General features: G+C 39.1%; 1 protein-coding gene across 2 annotated transcripts in view; it reads left to right on the forward strand.

The window, feature by feature from the left end:
- PTPRR (protein tyrosine phosphatase receptor type R) overlaps positions 1-18083 on the forward strand; it is a 154212-nt gene that overhangs the window by 11881 nt on the left and 124248 nt on the right. For both annotated transcript variants that reach the window (XM_032999847.2, XM_042792880.1), the window contains exon 2: positions 1192-1496. In XM_032999847.2, coding sequence (XP_032855738.2) covers positions 1192-1496 — 305 coding nt within the window. The remainder of the gene's footprint in view (positions 1-1191; positions 1497-18083) is intronic.

The following is an 18083-nucleotide window of genomic DNA, read 5'->3' on the forward strand; positions in this document are numbered from 1 at the left end:
TTGTTCAACCTGAATTGAAACAAGTTGTTGGTTCTGAGCTGTTCTTCACAGCTCATTATGAGAATTAAAATAGCATTGATTTTATGCCTTTTTTTTCACTAAAAATCAGCACACAAATTCAACATTGCCTTTAGCTCCAGCAGCTTCTGAAGATGAAAATCCAGGCTGATCAGAGTGAGCTCTCTGGGTTCACTTCTCTTAGAAGACAAAGTCCCTTTTGTATCAGAGTGGGTTTCTTAGAGCACTCTTCCAGAAGGTGATTAATGCAGCTTCAGTTACTTTTTATCGATGAGGGAGCTGATCCTTGCCTATTTTTCTGCTCAAAGAGACAGCCTGTCTTCCAGACTGGGAGCTGAACTGGACTGTTGTAGCTGTTCTGTTCTTCATAAAGGTACTGAAGATTCACTATGTTTCAACCATTTAAAAAAAAAAACAAAAACAAAACCAAATAAAACTTCAGTTCTGGTTCCTTTTATAAAAGCATCAGTAGGAAGTATTTTGACAATCATAAGAAAACTTAGTTTTTAATAATACATAGTTTATTAAAACTGTGTAATCTAGAAGAGTTCTCTGTGCCCAACACCATGCAATGTTGTGTCATAACAAGAGTTGACACAAAGGACTATAAGGCCTCCTGATTTAAGCAACTGAACAAGGAATGCAGAATTATGATTATGGGCTCAGGTGCCTGAACTTTAACTTTCTTCTCTTTCTTACATCTTAAAGTCTGATTTTTGGATATGTTTCTTGGCCTTTTATCCTCAAGTCTCCATATATAAAAGATGATCACAGCAATTCTCATCTTTGATATTACTGGGTGATTAAATCCATCAGAAAGTGGTCTTGCTGTTGGAGTTAATACCAATACAAAAGTTGGATTTGGCTCAGCATGTGCTCTACTCTTGCACATCATTTTTGAAATGTAAGCCTGACTGAAAGTATAAATAACATTTCAAAAAGTCCTGTAGAAATGAGTTTATGAATGTGATACACTTCACATACTTAGTAGACTCTCTGTAGTGTTGTTAAACTATCACTATAGAAATTGCATTATGAGATTTTACAGAAATTCTTGTATTCCACAAATATTCTTTCCAAATCTTGCAGAACCCAAAGATCTCATCAGATTTCCAGTGCCGTCTACAGAATATCCAAGAGAGACATTCTAAACTTACTTTTCTCTTTCTACAGGCTGCTTTTCTGGAGATAATGATCACTTTTTGGCAATTCATCAGCAAAAGAGTGGAAAACCTGTGTTTATTTATCACCATGTGCAGAGTGTGGAGAAAAGTCTGGATACAGACAGTTACAAGAATTCCAAACAAAATTTCCATTCTTCTTCCCACACCAAAATAAGCAAGTTGCACCCTGCAATAATTGTTAAATCAACCTTTCCCAGACCTGACTACGACCCATCCCTCAACCTGTTAGCTATGACTGGTCAAGATTTGGAAGTAGAAAACCTTCCCATTCCTGCAACGAATGTTATTATTGTGGTAAGTGCCTTTTTCTGGGTTCTGGAGGGTTTTTTTGTGAATAAATGTGCCTGTAGATAAGTATAGACAGATTGTAATATGGGGTATCCAAAGTTAATATTCCACTTCCTGGCTGATCACCTAAATCTAAATAATGACCACACATCTTGAATCTCTTTGCTTTAGTGGAATTTGCTTTCATATAGCCTCACTGTGATCAACAAGCAATCTGATGAACATGTGCGGAATATAGCCTCTGTGTAGGTCAAGAACTTACCTTTGCCTTAAATGCTGTTAATCCTCTTGTCTTGATTGATGTTTGCACTGCTTTTGCTGGATGGGTTTTAAACTTATTCTGCATAGGGAACAAGAAAATATGCTTCAGGGAAAAATTCAACAGGGGCAGGGAGATTTTAAAAGGCTGACACAAGGGTTTTGTTCACATCTATTTCTTCAGTAAAACCATAATTATGCTTACATAGCTGTTTGAAAATGAGTCCGTTTCTTGCAAAGAATAAGAACTATATTTTTGTTGGTGTAAGCCATATGCTCTCCTTCTGGGACATATGGACTGAGACCCTTCTCATTCAGTTAACTATATGTGTGATCTTTCCCTTTCTTAAAAAATGTGTTGGCAGTGCTCCCTCCTGCAGTGGAGGGCATGTCAGTGGAACCATATACTGATGCCACCCTACTGTATCCTCACCCTTCATGCCAGTGAAGCAGCATGCTGTCAGTAGAGCTGTCCTCTGTGAAGTGCACAGCACAGTCTGCATATGTTCTGTACAGACGCTGTTCTGCCTCACACTGGTGCATAGGTTGATTATGGAAAAGAGCACTGGGCTCATTCTTCTTTGTCCTGGAGGGAAGAACTACCATTGATAATGGTTCACGCACTCAATAGAGCGAACTAATAAAGATTAAACTGAAACAACGTGACTAATGAAAATCAGCGGCTATTTGCCTAATTCTGTAAACTACTCTGTACACAAGATGCTAGAGTAAAAGAGAATGGCCTTTAGAAACAAGGAAAGAAGATGGAGCATACAACACTAGGGCATGTTAGCACACAAAGTGTTTCAGGTTCACATAAGAGTTCCTCATACTGTTGGTACCTCTAGAGATTTGCCTTCATGAATTCACCAAATGCTATAAAGGCTAATGACACAGAAAAGAACAATCAGGAAAAAAAGGGTAGTAATTGTATTAGTCTAACATTAAAGTTTTAACAGTTAAAAGATACTATTGGGGAACTAGGCTCAGAAGGCTGTACTCTGGACTTGTTGCATACCACGTGAACAAGACCTCCTAAACTGAGATTAGATGGCTAGCATAGTCAGTGCACTAGATTCAGCTGTACGTAAGTGCCCGTATCAGAGCAAAATGAGGTACTGACAGCCTTGCTTCACTGGGGACATGCCAACTGTACACAGAGTCCCAGTACTGAATGGTACTGATCAGGAAAAGGAGATGCCAAGCAAGCTGGATACATCTATGCCCCAAGCTAGCCTAAGCCATTGGGGCCAACTCCATAGTAAAAGTGCCTGCTCTCTCTTTTCCATAGCAAGCATTACTTCACCTTCTGTGAGGGTGAAATCTCTCATTTAGTGCAAGAAACTCAGAATATGCACAGCCTCTAATTTTTTCAAAAAATGACACTGTTACCTATGGCCTGTTATTTTAAGTAGAGCTTTGCACCCTTTTGGAAACCCGCAGTCCTCAATTTGCAATGGAGGATTCCTGCAAAATACTCTGGGAGTACCCTGATTTTAGCTGACTGGCTTTGTGCCTGCATTAAAAGCTAAATGAGGCAGATTTTCAATTGGCAGTCACATAAAAAAAGATCTATTAAATCTACATTAAGTTCTCATTAAGTGACCTCAGTCTGAAGCTTTGCTACTGCATTTCTAGGATGGAGCTGCTGCTCTGAAGCCTTCTGTTCTGGCTGAGAACCATATGTGCTTTAAGGGGGGGCATAACAGCATGAGGTAATCATGACATGAAAGCTGTTTGTTGCTTGGGATCTTGAAGGACAGTGTTTCTAGTTCGTTTTTAATGTCATCCTTTCAGAAAAAGCCTTTGGGGAAGCGTGTGTTTTAAAGCTGAAGTGCTGAGGATCAGACAGCTCATTGGACTAATCCCGTCATAAGAAATTTTGAAGGTGTATTCTTCCAAGGGGCAGCTGTCCCACAGCAGGGTGGTTGCCGTAATCCAAGCACAGACCTGCTCCTTTCAGGTCTCTGCACTTCAACGTTTTGTTTTGCCTTCTTGAATGTCACCTGAAATAGATTGTAACGTTAATGTCATTGCCGAGGGAGTCTGTTTTGTTTTGAATGCACATATTTCGCTCTCTCTTTGTTTCAAACTAGCACTTACTGCTTGTTGCTGCTTTTTGGTTTTTATCATATAGAGCAAGTGGCAACATTTGTTGTTTTGCCCTGGCTGACCCTTTTTGTTTCAGCCTTTAGCAATGTTGTTGGTTGTTCAACTTGAAAGGGCAATTGCTAGTGTTAATGCTTCCTGTAATCCAGTTACATGACTAGTGCACATTGTGATTTAGTATGAAAGCCCAGCAATGAGGGTTATTTTTTAAAATAAATCAATGCTGTTGCAGCTCTGCAGAGAGGAGGAAACTGAATGCAATCTAATTTCAGTGACTTGGGGTCCAATTTCTTCATGATCAAGGTGGAAAGGTACGGTGAATGGATGCCTAATGTAGAACTATTACAAGGTTACATTTTGTGGTAAGAACTAGACCATCTGACAAGCAAAATGTTGCCAATGCACAGCAGAGTGCTATGAAGCCAAGAATTCTGCAGGTATTGTGTCAAAAAGTAATGTTTTGTGACTATCAACAAAGACCGAATGTTAAGAAGTAATTTTACTGAACCTGGGGAAATTGTAATGCTTGCTTGACTAAGGGAAGAAAAGGAGGAATTTGTTTTTGCGGAGTGAGTTTTATATAACTGAAGGCCTTCCATCATGTTACCCAGTATTAAGTTCCTGTCAGGATTTTTTTTGTGTGTGTGTGTGTGTTCAGTGCACATTGTTTGTTGAGGGAAGTAGGGACAAGCCAGACCTCTTAGAAGCATTTTGGCTGGTCTATAAACGCCTTGGTGCTTACCCATATGTTCTGTTTAGCTGTGTCTCTAAATGACATGAGACCAACTCATCTGAAAATTTCTTAGTTAACATACAGAATTACATAATTTTTTTTAATACTTAAATTTTCTATTTGTATGAGTTTATTTTGGATCTCAGAAACTGTACATTCATTGAACATATTAGAGAGTTAGTAGTGAAATGAACAATCTCGAAATGTTTATTTGTGTTTATTCCAAGTCTTTCCGATACTGAATGTGAGCATGACCAAGGTCAAGGCAGTACATAGAAAGTAGAAATAGTCTGTGGACAACCACTTATGATTAAAAATGTTGCCAACACATTTGTTAAAAAAACCCCAAATATACATATGTACATATATATGGTTAGGGCTGAATTTGAGAGAAAAGCAGGACTTGTAGTAAAGGTTACAGCTCAGACTAGGTCTAAAGTATCACCTCATGGAGGTGCTAAAGCATCATCCCTTGTAACCTGATATAGTTTGGTCTATCCAAAGCCTTGCTCAGGCACACACGTGTGTTGTACTAAGATTGGACCAAGCTTCTCAGATGTTGTTTTCACTCATATCCCGTGAAGTGTTTCAGAAATGTAAAGGTAATAAACTTGCTCAATATATCAAGATTTTCCCTTTTACACTTCACTATTACTATACACCTTCTTATATAAATGTGAAAATCTGTCTTTTTTTCCACTGCTTAGAAAGGTCACAGCGCCGTACTGTAGCCTAAAATTTAGTGCATCTCTTTGGTTTACATGAGTGTTACTGAACTGAGTTGATTTAATTAGAGTTTCTCTCAGTTAATGACATAAGATTCACAGACAGACACACAGAGCTTCTCTTTGCCTTTTCCATGGCATTTTGTGTAAGGCTGAATGCCTCAGAGCTATAGCTCTGCCATACCATTACATCTTTTTTGTCACCCATGTTTGAACTGTCTATCTTCAAGTACACTGAAGAGCACAAGAAAGAGCTTCATGTGCTAGTGCTTTGAGAGGGGATTCAGTGGAAGAGTAAAGCACTCAAATGTATGTATCTATAAGTAGATATCCACATATGAACTAGGTATTCAAGCTTCAGTATAGGCAGTGGAAATCTAGCCTATTGATAGACTATTAAATTATCTAGCACTTTTCTAAACAAATTCTGGATTATTAGGGAGTTAATATAGGTCAGGGACCATATACAGCAGTCAAACTGGATGTAATCATCCTGTTTTGGAGATTAGTACTGACATGGGCCATTTCTACATCAGCTTTCTCACTGCCAGAGAGCAGTACCAGATGCATTTAATCTGCTAGTAGAATTTAGCCTTGATGTCTGCTTCAGGGTGAGCTGAGTATCTCCTTAATCCCAACTGGCTATAGTGACAAGATTTCTACTGATGATAGTGGATGCTTAAGCAACAACTGCACACTGACTGCTTGCATATTTATTTACATTCATGCATGCACACAGACATGTAAATTTAGTGCCATCTTAATCTGGGTCTGATCCCAGTTTAAACAACATATCTTTTTCACCAATAACCTGTTCAGCTTTCCCCAGTTGTCCACCTCACTGGCTGACTGTTTTTCCATAATCTTGTACTACTCTTTTCCCTGATGTTGAATACCTTGCCTTGATACAAGATAAAGTCTCTTTCTTTTTTCAGTTCTCTTTGTTAGGAACTCTTTTAGCTTTCAAATACTGTGACAGCCTCTGCTGGCACATCATCCAGTCAGTTAACTGGCCCTATAAGGCCATGGTGAACAATCTGTAAAGTTTATATTTCTGTCTCAGTCTGATAAAAACGCATAAGAAGTCTGAGAAACTTTGATAGCTGAAAGTGATCCATTAGACCTGAAATTTAGGACTGCTTTTAGGAGACCACAGACCAAAAGCCATTCTTCATTTGGGAGGGAGAGGGCGGGAGAGGAATGGAGAAGGTTGGGGATGTTCTTACAACAGAACAAGTGGTTTGTTGTTGCTTATGCACCGTCTGCCATCCATCATATGTTGCATGATACGCTATACTACAGTTAGTTTGGAAGTTATTCAAAATGGTAATTTTATCTTCCTATTACACCCTGTACAGTAATGTCCTAATTTTCACTGGGATAAATGTAGATGTATGTGTATGTAGTTCTATCTATAGCTAGATGTTGTTATACTATATTGCGATAATAGAAGTGACTAAGGAGCTGCCTTTTGAATACTGCATGAACCTGAGGTCTCAGCTTCAAGACAGTCAGATTCTGACTCCAAAGTCTATTTACCTTCTGGTACACAGAAAGACTACATGCATCTTGGTACTGTGACTCGGAGAGCTCGCTGTATCCTACTCCTCCCATTCTGTAAAAGTACTCTAATATCACTCCCTCTGTAGGCCATGTGAAGAGGTGATCAAAATACTTTTTAAAGTACATTAAGATACAAAATGGGGCGAGAATAAGGCAAAAAATATGAGTGAGGAGAACAAGTAGTCTATAAAGTGGCAGGTCAACCAGTGCTGGGGCAAACAGCCAAGCTAACTGTCTATGAAACATAACAGAAAATCAGATGTCACTGTTATTGCCAGGCTGAGAGAGATTTGCACTAGGCCAGGCAAAGGAGGCATAAATAGAAAATCATGTCTCTACAGTGACTTTTCAAAAGAGCCTTCTGAGGCGTATGATCTCAAAATCCAGTAAATTATCAACTGTGTCCCTCTCCATTTCCAGGTCATGTGTTTGATGCTTGGAACAACAGAAGACAAGTACCGTGCTGATTGACAGTGAAGTTTTTGTAATTACAGTGTTATTGTAATTACAGTGATGAATTGCTAACAAGCTTTAAATGTTAGTGACACATTACAACAGTGGGCAATATCAGTCAGTACCTTTGGCGTGATTGTTCTAATCACTGTTGTGTCCCTTTACACTTTACATCAGGACCCCAAACATCAGGTCTGCATAGTATTTGGCTTCTAGGCTCAAGTGCACCTTGTAATAAGAGATTGTTTCTCAGTATTATCTTAGTCCTATCTTAAGTAATTATACTAGACATAACATATCTGCAGCAAGCCTTGCAAATAGACCTAGTAGCCTGCAGTTCTGTCATTCTGGATTTTGTTTGCACAACAGAAATCTAGAGTCTGCATTAGTTGACCTCATTTGCTTTCTGCTTCCTTCTGTGCACTTCAGCAGGAGTAATTGCATGCTGAACCATTATCATGGTATTGTGTTTGCTGTCAGTCTTTGCGTAAAGCAGGAAAGATTGCATTAGGTTGTAACAAGCACTAAAACCTCCTTAAGGCACTTTTTTGTCATCTGACTTGCAAAATGTTAAAAGAATGTTAGTGGGATGTTCAGCAACCCAGTGCTTCAATTGATTAGCTTACTGCTGGCAACTTTGGAGTTTTCTGTAACATGCAGTGGGATGCTAAACTTGCACAAAATCTAGTCATATCTTTCACAAACTGCCCAGATCTTCTTTGGTCACACATTTTTCACTTTCCTGCATTTTTAGTGAAGGGAAGATATTTCTTGAAGTCATTTAGTATTCTTCATAAGCTACACAGTTTAAATGAAAACTGGATTTGACGAGCAGGCATGTTACATTTTAAAGGTAAAGCATCAAATTTAATTGATGGTTAGCATTGTGCAGTTCACCTGTCTGTAAGAAGGTAAGTTGTTCCATACTTATCCTTTCAGCTGTATATTCCTATAACTGGCCAGTCCCAGCTATAAAGTAGATACTTGTGTGTAGCAGAATGGAATCTGCCTATGTTTTTCCATACTTCAAATTGTTGGGGTTTGTCCTTCAAGAAAATACTTAAATGATAATTTTTAATTATTTTTTTTTTCAAAACAGAGATTTTTCCATGAAATTGTATTGAATTCAGCCACAGTTGCAGCCAATTCAAAGATCTTCACTTTTGCTTAAGCGTTTTCAAGATCTCTCTGTGGTGCAGGGGAACTCAAATTTGAGAGGAAGGCTGTGTACCCAGATGTGGGAGACCTCACTCAAAGATTTGGTCTAAAGGATGTAGAGGAGAAAACTGAATCAGTCTTTCTCATTTCACATGGTCTGGTCACTGAGTTAAGGAGTACAGAGTACCACTTATCTCATACTCTCAGCTGAGATGATTCGTTTGACCCAAAAGACGTTGTTTCAGCCAACTGAAAATTCGGAGAAGTGTTGATCTTGGGCTAATCCAGTACAAATTTCTTGTATGTTTTGATTTGGTCTACAACATAGGGAAAAAACCCACAAACAAGCAAACAAGCTCCCCTGCTGCCTCCTTGTTACTTACATGGCCCCATTTATTCCTCTGATTGAAATGGGCTTCTGTACCATTTCTTTGCCATGCTGTACTGAATTTCAGGAGAAAAGACCCAGTGATTTAGACAGCAGTGTATTTCCCATCTCTGCTCTTTGTTTGCCTTCTTTATAACAATGCCCAAACGACGCTTTGGGTATTTCAGTGTTTGGCTTTGGGGGTCTCCTTGCACTCCTTACTCATTTGAACTGCACCGACTCCATTACCCTGGAGAGTACAGACAGGTTTGTATTTCAGCATGAGTTCAGGAGATTGCTATACTGCTATCAATGTTCTGCCTTCCTTTTACAAGTGAACTGAAACCTGTTACTGCCTAAATTTGACTAAGGAAAGGGAAGAGTTTCCTGGCACACATAGTTCCAGGGGCCATCACTAGAATCACACGTTTGACATCCAAAATCATATATGAACAAAATGGCCCTACTGGGGTCATAAGACCCACCAATAAACAAATCAGTGACTACTTCCCACAATAAATCTATGCGTTGTGTTGATAATATTCAGGAATAAAGACTGAAGAAGCACTTTTTTTTCTTTTTTTTTTTTTTTTAGCACCCTCAGAGACATAACTTTGTGAAAACCCAAGTCCCCTCAGTAACATTTAAAAGGCAGGTAAAGGGCACTCAGATAAAAAGACAGCAAGACAGCATGTGTTTCCTTATCAGTCAGTGTTTTGTTGGATCTGGCAGTTCAGCCTCTGGAATAATCCTTTTGGTTCTTCACTTCTGACATTGTTGTTAGCAGAAGTGACAGCTTCTATAAAGTTCCTCAATAGATGGCTCATAATGTGTCCTTGTATATAACCCCTTAAATATTAAGCCTTATAAAAATTGATTTTAAAATGCAAAATAATTTTTTTGGTATCATCATGACATTAATTTGTGATATTTTAAAAAAACAGTGACGTTTTGAGTTAGACAAATATTATTAGGGAGCAGATGATCTTTTGAACACACTTAAAATGCTTCTTAGATCAAGTATTGCTGCACTTCAGCATCTCTTTTTCAAAAAATAAATATTTAGTTCTGAAATGAAATGCACAGTCAGAGAGGATATTGGAGTTTGAAAGTGATCGTGTAGCTGTCAACTGAATGGTGTTTTTTCCATCACCTCAGTATCAGAATGGTTCATGAAAGGGGGAATAACCCAAGGAGGTAAGCAGAGAAGTACAGAGTCTTTTCCTGTCTTTGTTGTTGCTAAAAACATTTAAATAGTGTTTTGCTGTACTTCCTTTGAAGGTCAGTCATGACTGACAAATTGTAATGGAGCTAATTCTTATTTGTCTCTGTACAACCTTAAACTAGTGGAAAATACTTGTAGTGGATATAGTGTTTCAATCGAGTATATGGTAGAAGCATCATGAGAAGTGTTGGGGGGTACATATCAAGGCTGCTAATATAGTAGTGTTGAATAGTGTAGGAAAGTGATTGACTGCATATGTTATATCTATGTTTATTTAAACATGAATTGAAACATATTTACATTTCAGCCTTTATTAGCTGTTGGAGAATAATAGTGGAATGTCTGCTTTGTACAGATTTGGCTGAGGATATGCATTCTCCTTGGGAATGGTCATTGTGTTATAAACTGTAGCACAGAAATCAATGACAATATAAATCAAGATTTTTACATTTACAATATGCTAAAGTAATTTTTTCTTGATTTACACAATGTCATTGATTTAATTTAATTTCATTTTTTTACCCATTTTCCTGTTGGTGTTTTTAGAATAAGAGATTGTAATTTTGCTGATACTAATTGTACTAGTAATCTTGTTTTGTTTTTGAAAACACACTGAAAGAAATAAAGATCACTTCTGTTACAGCCCTGTGGTGTTCTGGCAACACTTACAGCTTTCTGCACTGTTTAGCCAAATCATTGCTGATACGCTTTCTTCATGCAAATCACAATGTATGGTCTAATTAAGAACGCAGCTCTGAAGGCTAACCTTTACAAATACATATGATACTTCAATTTCATGTAATAAAAATTATTTTGTGTTATAACAGTATAATTTCAGGTACTGTACCATGTAGTTCTGTAGTGGTGCAGTCTTCTGATCCGCCAGATCATTAAAACACAAATGTTTTGGGTTAGTGGAAGAATGCCCTTGAATACTGTACTCTTAGAGCCTTGGCTTTACTTTGCCTAAAGAATGCAAAACCAGTATAGAAAGTATATTCCTTGTCATAAGGTGATGATGAAAAATAAGCATGAAGCAGACATTGTCTCCTAAACATCTCTCATAGGCTTCTGGAATGGTGCTACAGCATGCTGTGGCTCTGCCTAATTAGCCACAGTAAAAGTGTATACAGGCAATAGAAATTAACTTGAAAATTAAAAATACTCAGTTCCTTCCATTATTTTCTGTTTAAACTATAGCTACACTAGTTAAAGGCCTCTCCCCTTTGTCCATTGCCTCTATGACATAAACTTAGTTTTAAGGGTTTCTAGTTTGACCCTGGTAGAAACACTCTGTTAAAGTATGGTTGGGGTGAGAGGAGGGAAGGTGATTATTAGCAGTAGGAACACCTCTCTGACATGCTGTATACATAATTTTGTGATTGGAACAAGAGACTATTGACTGGAGTTGAGAGATCAAGGAAACATAAACTCCAAATTTTAAAAACCACTCAGATAATGAAATAGCAAGAAAGCTATTGAATGTTGAGCAAGAAAAATTCAAAAAAAAAAACAACCCCTGACCCCTCTAGAAATAGGTAATAAAAAATAATTAAATAGATAGATAATTTGAAATCCATACACTAAATCAAAAATTGGATTGTAGCTTTGATTTTTAAATATGCTTTCTAAGAATCTGCCTGAAAATGGATATAACCTTTAATGAAATAACTGTAATGTGAGGCTTTCAGTAATGAATGAATTAGAAAACCATATGGATGCATTAAGTAGAATAATAAATGTACCATACACAAAAGTAGGACATCATAAATCATTTATGATGTCCCTTCTCATCAGTTCTTGGCTCTCTGAATCTTAATTGAAAGCCAGTGCAGCTGGATATTAGAAAAACTAGATTTGTTAGTCTGATAACAGACAACTTTCATTAAAGCATTAATTAATTTTAGAAGTCTGAGGGCCTGATACATTAAAAATACTTGCAGAGCAGTGCTACTTTAGTCATGCTTTTTTCTATTTCAATTACTGTCTTCCGCTGGTCAACGAAAGTTATTCGTGTTCTACTTTAATTTGCTCAGCAAGCATGATGGGATACCATTGTGTTTACAGTATTAAGTATTCTCTTGCCCAAACAGTTCCAAATGCTTCAAATGGCTGCATGGTACTGTAACAAAAGATGGCTATTCTTACAGTAACTGTGAGTGAGCTTGTATCCTCTTTCAAAGTCAGAGATTCAGGGGACCTGTGTTCATTCTATGCACAGTCCTTCATGCCAGTAGAGACAAGAGAACACTGCAAAAAATATCTTTATTTCCATTTTTTTTTTCACTTTTCTTGTATTTTATCGTATTAATTTAAACTCTTTTTTAATCACCTTTAATAGTTTCCTTCCTGGAATCTAATCTCATTAGGACAATGGCCAAAATAAACAATTTGCGTCATTCTTATAAAACAAGATCATAACATACATGCTGAAATTAATATGAGACTTAAACTACAAGCTTATTCTGCTGATGAGGTACATGTCTACACCAAAATCATCAGAATTATTTTAATAAAATACTTTAGGAAAATTTTTAACAAATACCTGGCTTTACAATATTGGTTCTAAAAATAGAAAAGATTCAGTCTGACAATAATATTATTCAGTATGAATAGCATATCTCTGTGGTGGTGACAAATATGCTAAGAAAAAGTAGAGATAGGCAGCTATTTTCAAGAATCATATTTATTTCTGTCCAAGTGTTAAGAGTAGGATGATTAATTCTCCATTATTCAAAGTGAGGGACAAAGGGATGTTGTAGATAGTGAAAAAAAAAAAACCCTGATAATGTAATGTAAAAATATAAAGATATAACAGTAAGATCATGATGTAGTGTACTGGGCACAGATTTAACTCACATCTGCCAGGGCTTGTTAGCCAAGGCCTAACATCAATGCACAGAGCTGGCCATCTCTAACCAAAAAGTCCCTTGGAGTCCCAGTGCTGGGGAATGTGTTGCAGAACATGAGGCACATCAATATCAATGCTGAGTTACGGTATCCTCCTGACTGAGCTACCACTGCTTAAGGGCAGCTTTGGTGTCCCACATTCATGTGCCATTAAACTGAAATCCAAGGGCAGCTGAGCACTGACTGTATTTCTAGTCCAGGGAATTTATTTCTAGACCAGACTCAAATGTTTCCAACTGTCCTACCCACATTCAAACCCTTTATCTCTTTTCCTATAATGCTACCAGTTTGGATGGGCAGACAGGTGTGTTCAATAGTTGGCAATGCTTTTTCTTGGACTACATCAAATTCACTTTTGCTTTCTACCATTATCTCTCAGTGGACTGTAGAAGTGGCTTGGCTTACAGCTGTAGGCTTTCCTAGGGGCTAGCCCAAATTTCCTTGCGTGCCCTGTTTGACTCATGGGCTGCTAGTTGACCAGTCCTCATCTGTTATGAGCACAGCCCTATAAATTCTTTTCATTAAAGGTAAGAGACTTTTAACAAAGAATCCAGTGCTTTTGACATGCTGCATATTCATCCCTTTTGATCAATCACTGAAGAAATTAAATACTTCAGAAATAAGTGTCTGCTGCTTGAAAGGACTGTTCAGTCACTATGGCCTCATTACTGTCTTCTGTGTTGCCAGTCCCAGTGATCCCAGCCTTTTCAAAACAGAGTTGTATAAGTTTGGCAAAGGCTGCTAGCTTTTCTTTGTCTTAATGTTGTTATAACCTTCTGTAGCCATCTCTCTACTGCTATTGATCTTTCCTCTCTTGGCCATGTTACTACTATCATAGTTTCTTCAGTTGTAATAGAAGGAGATTGACTATAATATTTGGCTCCAATACATAGTAATTTATTTTTTTTGACGCATCTACTTTAACATAAAAGCTATATCTCTGCTTTCTTAAATCTTGGTCTGCCTGGAAGCTGACTGATTCTACCTCTATCTTTGGATTTCTTTTTCTTTCCCTTGTCTCTAATTGTGGACTTGCTTCAAAATTACTTTGAGCCTGATGCAATACAAAAATACCATCACTCTGATATCACATCAGCTGCCAACTAGCTAACAGCTTATTAGTTATGGAGTGGATCACACATTCCTTACAGCAATTGAGCTATACAGGAGGCTGATCAAGAACCAATGAAATGAAGTCTTCCGACTCAAAAATTCAAGGCAGAGATACCTTGAAAATAAAGTTTCTTTTGAAAGAATTTTGAGGTGGTGTGCTTTGAGCCTACTCAGCAGCTAAATGCCACACAGTCGCTCACCCACCCTCCCCCCACTTGGGAATGGGGAGGGAATCGGAGGGGCAAAGGGAGACTCGCGGGTTGAGATAAAAACAGTTCAATAACAGTAACAGAACAATACACTGACAGCAGTATCAACGGGTAATGTACAACACAGCTGCTCACCAACCAACACCCACCAGCTCCCAGCCAGCGATCCCCAACACAAAGTCCCCACAACCACACTCCTGGAAGTGAGAGCCCCTCCCAGCCCTCTCCTGCCTTTATATAGTGAGCACAATGTCACGTGACATGGACTATCGGCCAATCGGGGCCCAGCCCTCCAGCTGTGCTCCCCCCGCCCCTGCACACAGGTGAGGGCACTGGGGCCTGGGGAGCCCCTGGGGTCTCAGGGGGCTGCAGCTCCTCCCGCTGCCAGACCAACGGGAACTCTAGGCCAGCCTCAACCAGGACATGAGGTTTGAAGTAAATTTTTGAGGTAAAAAAAAATTAACTAGGATAAAATGGAACTGTTTGGATCCTTTAATTGGGAGGTAAAAAGGAAATGAGTCATGCATCACAAAATGGCCAAGATCTCAGAGATCAAGGCATAGAGCTACAATGGATGCTCAGGTTCCATTGCCTCTTTTGCCACATCCTCATAGGAGCCAAGAGTCACAAGGAGGAAATTCAGTTAAATCATCCAAGTGAGGTTATTTGGTGTCTTTGTTTACATTTTAGGACAGACCTGAGACAGGCTTATGCAGGGGGTGTCGTCAGTGCACCTGAGATTGGTCTTGCCTTTGATATATGGGAGTTCCAGAAGGCCAGGTCTCTTTCAGACACTGAAATTCTTTGCTCCCTTTTCCAGATCAATTTTTACTTAATTATTTGGACTGAGTGGAATCTATGGTGTTGGTGGAAGAAGATTTGTCTGGAAGTCTGGTCATTCAATTAATCATGTGGCATACAGAGGACAAAGCAATAATTCTTTATTCTGAAGCATATATAGATCAGGGACTTGATCTGAGCTCTCCCTTAGCCATTATAATGGTCTAACCACAGATCTGTTGCTTATTCTGAAGTAAATTGATCTTCTTCGGGTCTTCAGCAGGTTGGCCCTTAGTGGGATTATCAGCGATATATTATTTCTCAACAGTATAAGACACAATTTTAGGAAGAAATTCTGAGGTTGGGAGCTGGAAAAAGAAGCTATTCTTAGCTGTTCTTTTGCTAACAGCCTATACAAAATCAGGAGGCAGTGTATCGGCAAGAGTCTCAACACAGATTATCCCAATAAAGTTATACTGAGATCCTCATACAACCTAGATAGCAGGGAGTTTCCACATCCTTGCTAGAGAAAAAAGTTGAAGGAAACACTATAAAGCAAAAATGCAGACAAGTATTTCTGTACAGGGATATAAGACCACGTGCAGTCCATGTTTTTTATCTGGTAAAGTGGGAAGGCAGAATATGGTTTTCAGAGACAATATCAGACAGGTTACATAAACAGAAAGGAATGAATAAAACTTTAGTGTGGTGAATCTAGCATACTCCATTATTCTTGGTTTGGAAAGATCACTTATTATCCATGAAAGTCTTTTAAAAATTCTCATGTATAATTGGGAGTAATTTAGTTAAAGTCATAATGTCAGCTAGACAATCATTTCAGCCAGAATTTCACTACATTACTTCTGCATTGTTCATTCTTTCCTGAATTATATTTTCTACTGAGTCTTACAACCTAATACTACTGATGTGAATTGATGTGAAACTTATGAGAATGAGTCCTAACTGCTTGATACATTTTATGTTGCCCAGTATAAAACTTGTGTTTCTCTCCATTTCATCAGGCATATAATGTATTTAAAAGCATTAATTCAGAAGAACATTGCCACAGTTTTCATATGTCCTTACTTTTTCTTCATCCTTTTCTGTTTTGGCTAGCCATTTGGTGCTTACCATGCAGTATTCTCTACACCTTTTTTCTTTCTCTTTCATTCCTGTAATGAGTTTTCTGGAGTTCTTGCTCCCTAAACATCTAGTCTGTAGTGCATAATTAAGACCTTTGTCTCACCATCCATTCAAACAATCCCCAATGATTATGTTCTTTCATCAGAGAATGGTTTGAGTTGGAAGGGACCTTAAAGATTTTCTAGTTCCAACCCCCCTGCCAAAGGCAGGGACACCTTCCACTAGATCAGGTTGCTCAAAGCCCCATCCAGCCTGGCCTTGAACACTTACAGGGAGGGGACATCCACAATTTCTTTAGGCAATGTATTCCAGTGTCTCACCACCGCCACAGTAAAGAATTTCTTCCTTAAATCTAATCTGAATCTACCCTCTTTCAGTTTAAAACCATTACCACTTGTCCTATCCCTACAGGCCCTGGTAAAAAGGTTTTCTCCATCTTTCTTATAAGCCCCCTTTACAGAGCCTTCTTTTCTCTAGGCTGAACAACCCTAACTTTCTTAGCCTTTCCTCATAAGAGAGGTCCTTTACTCCCCAGATCATCTTTGTAACCCTAATCTGGACCCACTTGAACAGGTCTATGTCCTTCCTATGTTGTGGGCTCCAGCACTGAACACAGTACTGCAGGTGAGATCTTATGAGAGTGGAGTAGAGGGGAAGAATCACCTCCTTCAACCTGCTGGCCACACTTCTCTTGAGGAAGACCAGAATACAGTCGTTTTTTCTGGGCTGCGAGCTCACACTGCTGGCTCATACACAGTTTTCTATCCAGTAGTACCCTCAAGTCCTTCTCCACAGGTCTGCTCTTGATCCAGTCATCACCCAGCCTGTATTTGTGCATGAGATTGCTTTGACCCATGTGGAGGACCTTGCACTTGGCCTTGTTGAACTTCATGAGGTTCACACAGGCTCACCTCTCAAGCCTGACAAAGTTCCTCTGAATAGCATCCCTTCCCTCCAGTGTGTCGACCACACCGCACAGCTTGGTGTCTTTGGCAGACTTGCTGAGGGTGCACTCAATCCCACTGTCCCTGTCACCAACAAAGATGATAAACAGTGCCGGTCCCAACACCAACCCCTGAGGAACGCCACTCATCACTGCTTCAGGCATAATTTACCCTTAGTGAAGCCATGTTGGCTGTCACCAATCACCCCGTTATTTTCCATGTGCCCTAGCATAGTTTCCAGGAAGATCCGCTCCGTGATTTTACCGGACACAGAGGTGAGACTGACTGGCCTGTAGTTCCCTGGGTCTGCCTTTTTTGCCTTTTTGAAAATGGGGTTTATGATTCCCCTTTCCTGTCAGTGAGAACTTCACCGAACTGCCACAACTTCTCAAATATGAAGGATAGTGGCTTAGCCACTTCCTTCAGGACCTGCAGATGCATCTTATCAGGTTTTATGGACCTGTGCACTGTCAGGTTCCTTAGATGGTCTTGAACCTGATCTTTTCCTACAGTGGGTATTTCTTCATTCTCCTAATCCCTGCCTTTGCCTTCTGCATCCTGGGCAGTGTGACTGGAGCCCTTGCTGGTGAAGACAGAGGCAAAAAAGTCATTGAGTACCTCAGCCTTCTCCATATTCAGGTAATGAGGTCTCACGTTTCCTTCTGGAGAGGGCCCACATTGTCCTCAGTCTTCCTTTTATCACTGACATACCTACAGAAGCTTTTCTTTTTGCTTTTGATGTCCCTGGCCAGATTTAATTCTAACAGGGCTTTAGTTTTCTGATCTCTGGCTGCTCAGAGAGTTTCTCTGTATTCCTCCAAGGCTGTCTTTCCTTGCTTCCACCCTCTGGTTAGACTTCATTTCATATCTGAGTTTATCCAGGAGTTCCTTTTTCATCTATTC

This window comes from Tyto alba, unplaced genomic scaffold (assembly GCF_018691265.1).
Source record: "Tyto alba isolate M040663 unplaced genomic scaffold, T.alba_DEE_v4.0 Super-Scaffold_2, whole genome shotgun sequence".
Classification (NCBI taxonomy): domain Eukaryota; kingdom Metazoa; phylum Chordata; class Aves; order Strigiformes; family Tytonidae; genus Tyto; species Tyto alba.